The 14638-nt window shown below is 40.3% G+C and overlaps 1 protein-coding gene across 1 annotated transcript in view; it reads left to right on the top strand.

The window, feature by feature from the left end:
• The window catches only part of ITPR2 (inositol 1,4,5-trisphosphate receptor type 2), a 267039-nt gene that overhangs the window by 218167 nt on the left and 34234 nt on the right, over window positions 1-14638 (top strand). The window contains exons 47-52 of the mRNA XM_086756987.1: window positions 1618-1810; window positions 4586-4711; window positions 7554-7729; window positions 9058-9222; window positions 11379-11574; window positions 13633-13725. Of these exons, the coding sequence (XP_086613113.1) occupies window positions 1618-1810; window positions 4586-4711; window positions 7554-7729; window positions 9058-9222; window positions 11379-11574; window positions 13633-13725 (949 nt within the window). The remainder of the gene's footprint in view (window positions 1-1617; window positions 1811-4585; window positions 4712-7553; window positions 7730-9057; window positions 9223-11378; window positions 11575-13632; window positions 13726-14638) is intronic.

Raw genomic sequence — 14638 nt, 5'->3', positions numbered from 1 at the left:
GAGCAGTCTGACGTAAGCTCCTCAGGTCCGTATTGTCCTGGCTGCCATCGATGCAGGCCATGGCTGGATCCTTCTCTGATCTGATCTGATACTCCTGATACTGATCATGTTATCCTGCCACAGGGTGGGTGGAAGTTCCATGGCTGTGGTTGTCCAGAGGGCAGCTCAGTGCTCCTCTTAACATATTTTGATACTTGGGGTGCTCCTGAGGTATCTCTTAACGATTACCAGCCGACTTATCTGGGTAGGTTGTAAATTTAGGCAATAAACAAGCACTGTGATCTGCTGTTATGTGGCAAATAGCTTATTCCTGGTTTAGTTTCTGAAACCTCCTTTAGGAGATTTCAATCTCGTCAAACCTCATGGCTGCAAAGCCTTTTCCTCAAGTAGATATGGAGGCCTTTATTCTCAAGGAGGCTTTTTAAATGTCATTCTGCAGAGCAGCACACGCAGCCTACCTCTTTATTTGAGTCCCTGACAGAACTGAAGATGTGCTGTCAGCTTCCTTCACTCACCCTATCAGATTAGCTGCTAGTCACATAGTCCCATTGCACAACTGCTGGCCTGAGACACAACTATTTCCTCAGGACACTTCAAAACAGCGTGTTCGTATTTCACCTAGTGCACATACCCATGGGCAGACACAAGCATAGTTATCCTTCATCTCTAACACAAGTGTGCTTGAATATGTTACTCTTGAAACTGGCTTAAGACAGATGGGTTTTTTGGTGTCTTCACATAATAAATATGAACTAACAGAGAGAAAGGAGAGTTCTTGAATGCAAAACTGTATCTGGAAAACTCAACCCAGCTTTGCTCCTACATCAAATGGATGTTCACTGGTCTTTCTCTGAAAGTGGTCCTAGACCTGTTTGGCATTTCAGATATCGCTCCCCTATATCAGAGTATCTCATTCGTTTGATTTGAAAGTCAAATAGGGGGTTCTTTTTCACTGGTGGCTGTGCAGAGACATGGGTCTAACAGTTAAGATGAGTTTTCTACCCATTTCTCTATTATTAGTAATGCAGAGTCCATGATCAGAATGGGAAAGCAATTTTGGTGACAGTGTAGGGAAATGGAATAGAATTTTGCTCACTCGATGATAGCTCGGTAGGCCCTGAAATACAAACAAAGCAAAACTTTGGTTTTTGCCAAGTAAGCAGGTAAAGACTGATAAGATATGGGTGCTGTCTGAGTAACAAGGTGCTATTTTTGCATGTTCACCTTCACAACTTATCTCATCATAGAAATAGACTCAAGGTGAGAAAAGAATTTCATAATCCGAGCAGAAAGCCCCTGAACTTCTGCACTGTTTACTGGAAGAGATTTGTTTCAATTTATTGCAAAATTAAAGCATTCGGAATTACAGCATTTTTTATATTTGGGGGAAGTTTGGACCTAGATCTTGCTTCAGACATATATTTGCCAACTTATTTTCAGGCTGGCTTTTGAGGATAGGCAAGCAGTTTACTTTGTTTTAGGTTCAACTTCATTGTAATGTTCAAATAATTTATGCATTGATTTATAAATAAAAGGGGAGCTGTGAACAAGAAAAGATAGGACAAAATGCTTGGGAAGTCACTGATTCTGAAAAAAAAATGTGCATTTTATTTATAGATTGTTCGCCATGATAGAACAATGGAACAAATAGTCTTCCCTGTCCCCAATATTTGTGAATTCCTCACTCGAGAATCCAAAAGTCGGGTATTTAATACAACAGAGAGAGATGAACAAGGGAGCAAAGTGAATGACTTTTTCCAACAGACAGAGGATCTGTACAACGAGATGAAATGGCAAAAGAAAATTAGGAGTAAGTATTGCAATTGCAAAAAATAGCTTAATTATCCTGAACCTGCTTTTAAGCCTTCAATTTTTTTTCATTTTAACAATGTGCTTTTCTCTGTTCACTCTGATACTGCAACAGGCAAAACTGTTCAGGGCTTGAGAGTGTAGGTCAGCAGAGTGTAGGTCAGCCAAGAGACACTTCCATGCCGCCATGAAAGAGGCATAATATGGAGCAGTTAGTAACATCAGCAGTGTGTTAGAGATGATGTTTTGGACTCCAAAAGTTAAATTGAGGGATGGATGAACTGGATGTAGTTCCACTAAACTCAATAGATTGCACCTAACTAAGCCAAAGCCTCTAATATTTAATAAAAACATATGTAGCTGCGTATTTGAGGTTTGCAGATTCCTGAAGGACCATTAAAAAACTTGTAAATGTCAGTCATTTAAAAACATCTCTCACCAGAACCTCAGCTGCTTTGGAGTCAGTTCCCATTTCCCAGTTCACATCAGCCTTGCTTGACTAGGCTGCCATATGCCCCAGTCTGTTAGCCCACACTGGTGTACGTCCCTGTGGTAGTGGGAGAGGCACGCGTACCACCATAAGCCTCTTGCAGATCTGACAGGCATGGTCAAGATCATGGGGGAGACATCAAAGCAGGGACCCAAAGAGGAGGTGCAGTGAAGCCAAGCCAGGTATCCTGATTTTCTTGTTTAGTTCACTGGTGGGCATTACAGCCGCCAGCCCTCGCCAGGAGTGGGGCTGCTGCCGTTGCCGATGTAGCAGGGACAGGAAGCTACTGCCAGCTCAGCTGCTGTCAACTCTGCCCTTTGCTTTTGGTGGAGAGAATCAAGGCTGCAAACTAATTAAGCATCTACAGTATCCTTGAGGAATAAGGAATATATGATAGTCATCACTTCATTCTCTACTAAAATGCAGATGCCATTGGAGTAGCACACATCAGCTGCTGACAGCAGCATTACGCTGTTGATCAGGAAGGAAGTGAAGAATAGGATCTATGGTCAGAGCAGGAGGGAGTTTGTCTAGTCAAAGCAATATGGTTTAATGTAGCATCCTTAACATGATGGAAACATGGGTGGTGGTTGCAGTTTTTAAAATGTCAATTCCCAGGCTGTAATTTTTAGAGGCAGTAGTAAGTCTTCAGCGGGAACCCTTTCAGCCCTTGTTCACTTTCCTTGGTGGCATTGTAAGAACTTCTCTGTACTGACAAACTGACCAGAATAGAAGTTGGAAAATAAGTGATTCCAGAATAACTCCCTATCTGCACAGCCTATTTGGGAATAAAAGTCACTGTATTGTAGAAAAATTACTCCAGTAACAAAATCATATCTGTGTGTTTTACTTAAGAATCACAAATAAAAGAGCCCAACCCTACATTATATAGCCCAGACCTGCCTAATGCTATAAACAAAGAAAATTGGTTTATTTTTATTCAGAACAGAAATTCCTCAATTCCTTTTATCAGTGGCATAGCCCACAAGTCTCCATGTGTTTTTTTATTTGAAAAGATAATACAGGTTGAGACTCGATTCGTTCTGCAGACAAGTGTCTGTTACCATGCGGTCTGTGTTGCTTAATTGACAGATGTCGTTTGCAATGGCTCCAAATGCTTAAATCTCAGCAGTCAACAGTATAAGGTTATCACAGCGAAGTCTGAATATTTACCTAATCACAATTAAAGTCTATTTAGATTAAAGCCTGAGACAGTCTTAAGCAGTTGAAGGAGTCTGCTGTTCATAAAAAGTTAGCTGGCTGCAGGCAAGTCGGGAATATGCTCTGCATACTTGCAGGAGGTTCTCAGTACTTGAAAATTTAATTAATAGGAATACATCATGTTCGAATAGATAAACCTCTCTAGCTAGAGATTTTTTCACACTATTGCACAGAGAATCTTGTTTTAAATGTTCATATAAACATATTGTAGTGCAGTCATATATATGAAGTGCTTGCCTCGGTCTTAGTATCCTCTGATCTTGTTCCTAGCCTTTTTTGCTGAATTGTTTATGTGACTCTGGACACAAAAATCTTAACCCTGTTTCACCCTATTTCCCTTTTTAATCTTTTCTAACTAGGTTATTTGTTCTTTGGAATATAGACTATTTTGTGTATTTGTACAGCACTTCACATATGGAGATCCTGGCTTCATTTGAGTCTTTTTAAGCAGGAGTACAGAGCTGTTCGTCAGCAGTTAACCTTGGATGTCTGAGGATCATGCAGGAAATAGTCAGCTTTCATAGACCCAAATCTCAGTCAGACCAAATTTTACCTGCTCCCCAAAGCAGATCAAGATGTATTTAGTTTGACAGGGGTAGGGAAAATACTGCAGTTCTGAAACCTTGCCTATTCTGTCGTTCTTTGAATAATGTCATCAGTGTACTTCATCCAAATGGGTCATCTGCATGACCCATTCTGGGTCTTCTAGTTGAATGGCATGCAAAGTGCTAAAATCTATTTATTTACTTGATTTTGTGACTCCATGCACAGAGGCTACAGTTTCAGAAGTAGGAGAAAAGACTCCTCCACAAAAGATCCAGTCCTAAAATCTTAGCAAAGGCAAAACTCTCATATATAATAAACCCAATTGGAATCTTTGGATTAAAAGCTCTGTTTGAAACAGTGTTTTATGGCAAACTGATGTTTAATATTTGTCTATTTTAGTTAATTTTAAAGATATGCATATTTTCTTCATTAATCTGTATTTTTTAATTCCCTTGGGGCCATTCCTGATTGAGTTCCTGCCTGCTTCCATTTAATTGATTGTTGTTCTCCCCTTTCTAGATAATCCACCCCTGTTCTGGTTCTCCAGACACATCTCTCTCTGGGGGAGCATTTCCTTCAACCTTGCTGTATTTATCAATTTAGCAGTTGCTCTCTTCTACCCCTTTGGAGACGATGGAGATGAAGGCAAGTGGAGTTTGGTTTTATTTTTCCTTTTAGTTTTAGATGCTTTCGATTCTAAGGTAACACTTACATAAAACTGCATCTTCAGGTATACTCATATCTGCAGAAGCCACGTAGTATTTTCTAAGTAGGTACTAGATGTTGTCTGAAATGTGGTAGTTGATCTTCTGTATGTCACGTGGCCCATGCATTGTGAAATAAAATGGACAGAATGTAGCTGCTAAGTTGAAGATTATCTAGATTATCTGAGCTAATTCTTTTTTTTTTTTTAATTGCCATATTGCAGTGTAATACTGCACACATTCAGTTACAGATTCTGAGCTGAAGAAAGATTCCTGGCAGCAGAGGGACCTTAAAACTGACCAAATTGAATGACTTGCAGTCTTAAAAACGTATGGAATAGAATGATACAAAAACTAGCTTGTTGGCTTCTGACTACATTGTTTATTGGGATAAAAGGAGATAACTGTTGCAGAGTATAAATGCATTATATGAAATATGCTTAAAACCTATGATTCTGTCTCTGCTTCATCATGTGTCACAGGAAATACAGCAAATAATACATTTCATAAGAAATACAGCAGACTAGCAGGAGGCCTCTTTCAATCCAAAACAAGCTTAATTGGGATAAAGAAGACTAAGTAGTTCACAATACTGGTAATGGGAGTAGGGCCATTCACCTCTGGGTCTTTGATTTGTGTCCAGTCAGTAATGTGACTGAAAGTCACCTCTGTCTGATGGCATGTGAACTGGGCTGGTGGAAGCAGTCCAGCTTCTAGTAGATACATGTGCTTTTCACAAACACCAGAGCTGGCACCAGCAAACATTCCTGTTGGCTGGCTGAACAGAAAGGCAGCAGATTAAAGTATATTGGCGTGGAGACCACATTGCCCTTCCACCCTGTGGGGTGCCCTCTTGCAGGTCACGGCACAGCATCTCCACAGCCTCGCGAAGCAACGTTTGCAGGGCTGTGCCGTGTAAAAGGAAAGCATTTGTACTTAGAGCTTTCCTATTTGTAAACTGAAGAGTCACTCGGAGTGCACGCACATCAGAGCCCGTAAAGGGTGAGAGGAGAAATAAAGAGTTAAAAATAAACCTTTTAAGCTACTAAATTTTAGCTAATCTATACTCGTTAAAATCCTCTGGTCTGCAGTCAGTAGGTATTAATACTTATTTGGAACTGCAGATTTATATAGTATTAGTTTAAGTAGCCCCAGTAATCCAGTGATTTCAGTGATAGCACGTTTCAGGATTCCAGTTCCTAGTGCCTGTAAAAGCAGAAGCAATTCCTGAGCAATAAACTATAGGTGTGGCCAAATGGCATTAGCAGGTCATGAGGCAGCCTCTTTACTTCCAGCCTCCCCTTCCACCAAAACCTGATCGAACAGCCAGAGTTGGTATCCTGTTTTTTCCCTTCACCTTGCTTAAATCCAGCTATACTCACGTCTGAGGTGCCTGGGCTGATCTGTCATCCCAAGGATGCTGCCTTTCAGTAGGTACCTGCAGTTCTTACATCATATGATGTAAGCGAAATTGCACTCCAGATGAGGACTCCTTGCCTCTGGCATGCATGTTTGCACATGTTACTGGTGTGGGTCTTGTGACATGAAACTGTTTGACCTGCGGTAGGGAAGAAGGAGAAATTATTTGTGAAAGAAACACTTGAGTGCTTTGGCCTTACCTTTCAGATCCACTTGGAAGTTATTTTTTAGGATCCATTAAAAGTTTCCAAATCTTGTTGGCAAAGAAACTATCTGTCAGAGCCGACCTTGAACCTCCTTCCGAGGACACAAACACTCCTGAACTTTGGAAAAGTTCGGGTGCCATCTGAATATTGAGGCTAGGGCCTCATCTCATTGTTTTCTAATCCCACTGATGCTGCTGAGCTGTGTATCTGTTGCCAAAGAGATAGCATGATTTCTGTTGTGAGTCTAGCTAAATTTTCTATTCCCTTCTCCCCCGTCACTGACCTCTCAGTTCATCTGATAACAATAGAAGTCAGTGTACAAGTGTGACAGTGTCCTGAGATCTGAATGTGCTTTTTATATCACAGCAACATGATGTGTTTCCAGGGCTTTAAGCAGAGAAGAGAGGGGAAAATAGGGGGACATCGCTCAAAACTTGGGGAGAGCCTGGAGCCAGCGTCTTGCAGAGCAGCGAAGAGACTGACTCTGAAAGCAGCGGCTCGCATGCCCGCAGGAGCTCAGCAAGACCCAGGACCCGCTGCCTCCCCGGGAGCAAGGCACAGCTATTCAGCTGCTCTCGGCAATGCAGATGCTGCCTGTTCCTGCCGAAGTCCCCATGGCTGCCTCCCGCTGCCGCAAGTGCCTTGCTCCCGTGCAGAGGCGGAGGCTCCTGCTGAACACCCGCAGCCGTTCGGAAGAAAGCTGCTTTTTCTAAAAACGGGGCTCTAGGGTGCTGTTGGAGATCCAAACATGACACTGCAGCGTGGTGGCACTTGCTGCACCACCCTGAGGACCGACTATTTCTGTAGCTGAGCAATCATGGAATTAGACCGGAGGAGCTCTAACGATCCCTGCAAAAGTGAGCTGATTAGTAGCTTGCTCCAGGAGAAGGGTAAACTGTTTCATCTCTGAGCACTCCCCAGATTTTGATGGAAATTTCATCAGCTGCTCTTATTATTACATGTGCAAAAATCAACAATACTGTGATAATAATAGTTCTTGCTGCAATTAAGGCAAGTTGTGGTCAGCAGTTGTGATGGATTAATCACTCTTTTTGTTAGCTGTATTGGCAAAGGAATTGATCTTTTGGATCTGTTTCATGGTGAAAAATGGACTCTCCAAAGATGCCTTTCTCAAATCTCCCTTCCTCCTCTCTACAGGCACGCTCTCTCCATTGTTTTCGCTCCTCCTTTGGATAGCAGTGGCGTTTTGTACAGCGATGCTGTTTTTCATCTCCAAGCCTGTTGGTATTCGACCCTTTTTGGTGTCTGTTATTCTCAGGTCTATATATACCATAGGACTCGGTCCTACCTTGATACTTCTTGGTGCTGCTAATGTAAGTACTTAAAAAGCAAGCAGAATTTCCCTTTCAGCAGAAGCAGAGATATTAAGGGTCTCCTATTAAAAAAAGCCCTTGATTAGAACTGTGCGAAGAAGTTCTTTTTCTGGTTCACTGGTTAAGCCAAAAAAATAAATAATTTCCAGTCATCCTGAAACAGCATTATCAGCAAAGTGGGAGGCTAAGAAAAAAGCTGTTTTGGTTTTGTGCGTATGCAAATACTTTAAAAATAACAGCAATATGAAATTTAAAGAAATATTGCCAAATAAGAGGAATCAAATTTACAGTTTCTCATGTTAAAAGAATAATTTTCTCTACCAATACACTCTGCAAAATTGGCACAAATTTGTGAGATGTTTCTCTCAGCTTGGATCTGTATTTTTGAGAAGAAAAAAGTTTTCAAAATTAAAAATTCTTTCAACCTTTTTCCAGTTTTTTTTAACTTATTCACGTCTATGATTGCATGTTTACTGAGCTTGGTAAGTTTTACAGTCATGCTCACAAGTAATCTACGTAGATTTCTGCCTGACTGCTGCAGTTCTAATTCGCCTTAGCACCAGGCAGCAAAGCATTGGTCTCTTTGTCACCAGTTCTGTGAGAATTTCACATACTTAAAGCTACCCAGACATATAGTCAAAGGTAAAGGCAAGTGAGCTGCGTTTGCCCATGTCAAATTTATGAAAGAAAAAAACATGTTGATTCCTCATTGCGTGTCCTGAACTACCAAACAGATGAGGTTGGCCCCTTGCGTATTTACTTCTGCAGCGCTGTTCGCATGCAGGCAAAGCTCAGGAGCACTGGAGAATCCGATGCAGTTGCTTAAATGCTATACTTCAAAAATGCCCCCAGTATTTTTTTTAGGGATTTTATATTGAAAAACATGATCTGAAGGAAATGGTAGGTCTCACACACACCCCACTTTCTGTTATGTTGCTGTTCTTCTCTTCATAGTTGCATGCCTAGCTGCTGTACTGTAGTCTCAGATCTAAACTCAAAATTGTTAGCAATTCTCATCCCAGTTGTTTTTTTAATGCCTTATGACATTAATCCCACCCTGCCTGCTCACTAAGGTTGTAGAAATAAATCACAGTGTAACGAGGCAGAGTGCAGTGTTAGAGGGGTGATGTACTTCCACTTACTCTTGTGGGCTCATTCCCAGCGTACCTTGGGAGTTCAGTTTCTCTCATCTGACTCCAGCTATCTAAAAGTTGAGCATTTAGTCAAAGCAATCTATCTAGACTTTTCACACACAGTAGCAATGCAAACAATAAACAACATGATTTTTCTGATGGAATAAACCTAGCCTTTCTTCCCCCCCTCCACAGCTTTGTAACAAAATAGTGTTTCTGGTGAGCTTTGTTGGGAACCGTGGAACTTTTACCCGTGGCTACAGAGCGGTCATCATGGACATGGCTTTTCTCTATCACGTAGCATATGTCCTGGTCTGCATGCTGGGCCTCTGCGTGCACGAATTCTTCTATAGTTTCCTGGTAAGTGTGTGCTTCTGTGGAGGGGAAAACTTTGCAAAAATAGAAAATACCGTTACCCATGCAGCTGTCTTCAATTTCTTCCTGACAATCAAGCCAAATCATGTGTATTTTTAGCATGCCGTTGTGTTGCTGCCCGTTAGAAGCTGCTGTTTTCATTAGAACCTGTTTCTGTTAGGACTTTTTATCACTTTTACCGTTGAAAGTTTGCCCCTTTCTTTTCAGACAATCATCATACAATCCACTCCTTTCTCCCATCCTTCCCCAGCGTACATATATTTTGTGCACATTGTTCCTGTGTCTTATATCAGTCGTAATCTCTTTGGGACAGGAGTGTGTGCATCGTACCTATACCAACAACTCCCATTCCTCAGTTCATCTTGCAGCCCTAATTAAAAAAAAAAAAAGAAATTCATTGGGAAATAGGGATGGCATGACTCTGGTGTAGCAGGAAGATTCATCACTTTAAATGTATCCCACTTCCATTTTCTTTTGTTGCCATTAACCAGATGGAATGCCTTTTTATAATACCATACAGGTGCAATGAAAATGAATCATGCAAAATTATGCTAAACTCAGCTAACTGCTCCCTTCACGCTGAATAGCAGTAAAAGGTGTTTCACTGCTCTTGTTTTCTAATCTTTTTGCTTTATGCTGGAGTGTGTGAAACTTTCTGAGAGAGTGACTGAATTGTAATCCTTTACATAGGTTCACTTTCCTGTTGTCATATTTTTCTCAGCTTCCTAAATAGTGGTGAGCTCCCAAGCATTTCACCGAGTTGTGTTCAGCACACTACAGTTTTCAGTTCTATCCTTACTCTGGTAGAGCTCCTGTTGAAGTCAAGTTTTCCAGATCTTGACATTAAAGTCAACTTCAAAATCTGGGCAGTTTTCAGAAGAGCCAAGATTTTGTGGCCGTAGCTACAGGACATTTTTCAAATGGATGTTACTCTTCCGCTTAAAAAATGCACATAAATTATCTGTTATTCCTTCAATGAGTAAGGATATCTCTACCTTAAAATACTTTCCAAAGTGCCAAGTAGTTTAAGAAACATTCTATGTACTTACTTTTTTCAGTGACTGCTATTGATGAGTGTCCGTGATTCATGGATGATGTAATTGTCCACATTCCCAAGTTACTTCCAGGTGTTCACTTTGTAGTGAAAGTATTCTAAATCCTAATATTTTTCCCCATTTTCAGCTTTGTCTTGTACAGAATGAATGATAACTGTCTGTCTTCTTTCTTCCTCTATGATTAATCCTTTCACAAGGCTGTGGATTTCAGATCTTGTGAATTGTGACTAATACCTTCTCCTGTGGACCATTTTGATAAATCATAGTGTGTCACTTCATATCTGTAATCTCTGTGTTTTGAAGTGCAAATACATACATTATAGATAAGGTCCAGAGCACTATAGAACATCAATAGAATTGCAAGACAAAAAAAAACTATAGTTTCTTGAAAAGCTCTTAACATGTTTAATTGCTATTTTAGGCCTTTGACATTGAAAGCAGTATTATCTTGATGTATACTTTTCTTTAAAGTTAAATACCAGGAAAGCATATAGTGCAGGGTAAAGAAGAACAGAGGTTTCTAGTTTTATACAAACAGTGTAATGAAATCAATTTTGTCCTAAAAGAGAGATGACCTCAATCCTTATACACATGAGTGACTTTTAAATGATGCCATGAGCTCAAAGAAACAGTTTACAGACATGTAATTATTTGCATAAATAAGTGCATTTTTGAGTTGCAGCCCATGCTTGTTTATCAGATGGGAGATAACATGAAAAATTAATTTGTAGATGTAGATCCATAGTATGAAGACACTATTTTTCAGTTTTAATCTAGCCTGATTTTGAACATGGGGAAACAATGGGTCCTGTTGGTAACCATTACCCATGTCTGGGTCAGGCTCATATATAATATATACTTTGTGACTTTGGATTTTGCTATAATCTATCTTAAGATATAATCAGATTTTCTCCTCCTATAAGCATGGCCAGCTCCTACTGAAATCAATGCGAATTGTGTGTTTATGAAGCTGAGAATTTAGAACATGACTACAGTTATGTTTCAGTAGTTCAGGTTGTTTTCCTACGTAGCATCTATACATTGCCTCGTTTGTATTATTTTTTCCTCTGCTCTCCACTTTCCCAGCTTTTTGATCTGGTGTACAGAGAAGAGACTTTGCTAAATGTGATAAAAAGTGTTACCCGGAATGGTCGTTCCATTATCCTCACTGCAGTGCTAGCACTCATCCTAGTTTATCTCTTCTCCATCATTGGGTTCCTCTTCTTGAAAGATGACTTCATCATGGAGGTCGACAGATTGAAAATCAGGACCCCTGTTGCAGGTATTGTTTTTTATATTAAAATTTGCTTCTGATATATAGCTTTTCTGTATGTCTAATCTAACTTTTCTCTAGGGAAATTTTTTTTTTTTTTTTTATTTATGTCTTTGGGAGCAGAGCTAACTCCATATACCTTAGGACTAAATTAAGTCTCTGGGTAAAATCTAATGTGTAGGGTTGGTTTAGGCTAGATTTATCTGTTGAAATACGCAAGTCTAACACTCACACTTGATTTATTATGTTTTATTTTCTAACTCATGCTAATATATATATATAAAAAATCTACGTTTCCTAAGCATTTGGAAGAGCAACTCAAAGTGGATTCCATTGGTTCTCTGCCCACCTTAAGAGCAGTTCATCGTATTTTCTGTGTACGGCATGAGGCGCATGATCTTAACATGTTCAGTAGATTTATTCATTTGATTGCTTTTTAAGCTTCATCCAGCAGAAATTTATTACGGAATCCACACTTTTGCTGATAGGAGATTGCCTGGAGCATCTTTTAAATTTAGTGTGTATTTCATGAACATGCACCATTAATGTATAATCCTGGCTTCAGTAGCATCATTGTGAGGTTTTAAACCAGTTTTTAAAAGGCCAGGATTTCAGCTTTTGGGAATGAGAGATTTTACCAATGTGGATAGAGTGTTACAGACTTGCTTTGCTAGAAAAAAAGCCAGGTCTGGTCTGTTGAGATCTTTGTGCATGCTGCCAACCAGCCTGCTGGGAGCATGGGCAGAGAAATAACTGTCTGCATAGAAATACCTGAGAAAGCTTGTGATTAAATTCACAGAGGCATGATTTTCCCAAACGCTGAGCTCTTCAGACCTGTACACAAGCACAGAACGACTAGTGAGATCCACTCCAGACTGCGTACACTCAGTGTTTGCCAGCCTTTTCCTATTTTTTTTTTTTGGGACCTAAAGCACACAAGCAAGGTAAACCTCATTCAAGACTTGTGTGCATGGTGTACTCACATAGCTGTTTTGATACATATGAAAAAAAAGGAGCCTGATGGATTTCTTTTTGCCACTGATCCTCTTAAAAGGGCTAAGTTGGCTTATATTTGAGTTCATTTGGGGACAGAAGTTACGATCTGAAGTTTAATTTTAAAAGATAATTGTGACCATCATAGAAGAATGGATGGGAGGCTACACGCAGCGCTGGTCTGGTCCAGTGCAGTAGTTCCTGTGTGTTTGTGTTTCTTCTGTTGGGTTCTTGGCAGATTTTTGCAGTATAGTCTTGCTGTCTTTATACCTTGCCATTCCTGATCAAAAACTCATCAAGAAAATATGCTGACAATATACTGATGGAGTATTATGCATCCCAAGACAAGTGCTTTAAATTTTTTTTCTGTATAAAGTAGCACAAAGAGACAGTTAGAGTGGATGTTTTCTGTTACACAGATTGTCTTAGGCTGTTACTTTGGTTGTACAATTTTACCTTCATTTTTTTCCTTCTTAAACCTTTTTGTATCTCTAATTTGAAATGCAGAAAATTCTTGAAGATGCACAAGATAAAACTGGTTAGATAAAATCAAGCTGATGTACACATTTACCCACTTTGGGAATGTTAAATTAGTGTTTTACACAAACCCATGCATATTTACAAATGAGTACCAAACTGTGTTATAATCCTTGAAAACTCTTAAATATTCTACATTCAGGATAACTGAACATCAGCTCGGTGTCCTTCCTGTCAGCTTTTGTGAATGATTTATCTAATGGTTTTAAAACTGACATTATTTTCATATCTGACAGTTGTTTCTTGCTTTGAATATATTTTGTTCTAACCAGAAGTAGCAGCATTTGATGTAGATTCATTAATTTCAGGAGATGAAATGGGAATAGCTGTGATATAGAGTAAATATAAAACTGTGTTTTTGTTCCTTGTGATTGCTTTGAGCTGTTGAAGCAGACTGTTTGAGGAAGGAGGAGTTGGTGGTATAAGTTGTTCTGCTTTTTCTTCTCAACTTTTCAAATCAGTGATTCTCTTCTAGAAAATAATGATTTAAAACTTCATATCAATGCAGTATCTGTCTTTTTTCTGCTTTTTCCACAGGTGTTGGCCAAGTCCCCACTACAACCCTCACATCAATGATGGGAGCCTGTGCAAAAGAGAACTGTTCCACAAGCATCCCAGTTATGAACCCAGGTTAGTACAAAAGTTCCCCCAAACTGATGATCAATTAGATCTGAGGAATTTGTGTGTTAATTATTGTGGAGACTTTTGCTGGTGTGAAAAGTGATGATCATTGTTGTAAATTGGAAATGCTGAACTTCTGCAAGCCTTGGAGCTTAGTTGGCAACTTGCCTTTAATGTTGATACTTCCCACACCTGATGTCCAATTGCAATGTTATTAATCTTGTTGTTAGAAGAGCTTGCTGAATCATTATGCTTGAAGGTACAGGTTGCTTCTTTCTAACTGACTTTTCTGAGAGAAAAAGCTTGCTGCTTATTTGCAGCATCCTCACCTGCACACGGTGACCCAATAGTAGATCCATTTAGGGCCACATAAGTTGATGTTAATGGCACAGCATGTATCAGTGTCGTAGTTCAGCCCTGATCCAGACCAGACTACGCAGTCTCTCTCTCGCTCCCCCCACCCTCTGAGAGAATAGGGGGAGATGGTATAAGGAAAAACAGCTCGAGGTTTGAGATAAAGACAGGGAGAAATCCTTAAAGTTACCGTCACGGGCAAAACAGACTCGACTTGGGGAAAAATACTAATTTATTTCTAAAACAAGCAGGAGAATGAGGCAGGGAACAAGATAACCTCCCCCCACCCCTCCCTCTTCCCGGGCTTAACATTATCTCTACTACCTTCCACCCCTCCCAGAGCGGCACAGGGGGGAAGAGGGAATGGGGGTCACGGTCAGTTCATCACATGTTGTTTCATGCTGCTGCTTCATCGTCGGGGGAAGAACTCCTCACATTCCTCCCCTGCTCCTTCGTGGAGTCCCTCCCACGGACTGCAGTCCTTCGTGAAACCGCTCTGGTGTGGGTCATCTCTTCTACGGGGTGCAGTCTCTCCAGAACAGCTGCCGCAGCAGGCCCTCCACGGGCC

Source organism: Chlamydotis macqueenii, chromosome 1 (genome assembly GCF_036417535.1).
Source record: "Chlamydotis macqueenii isolate bChlMac1 chromosome 1, bChlMac1.mat, whole genome shotgun sequence".
NCBI lineage: Eukaryota > Metazoa > Chordata > Aves > Otidiformes > Otididae > Chlamydotis > Chlamydotis macqueenii.
The sequence above is the reverse complement of the archived record's forward strand: the minus strand, read 5'-3'. Positions and strand labels throughout refer to the sequence as shown.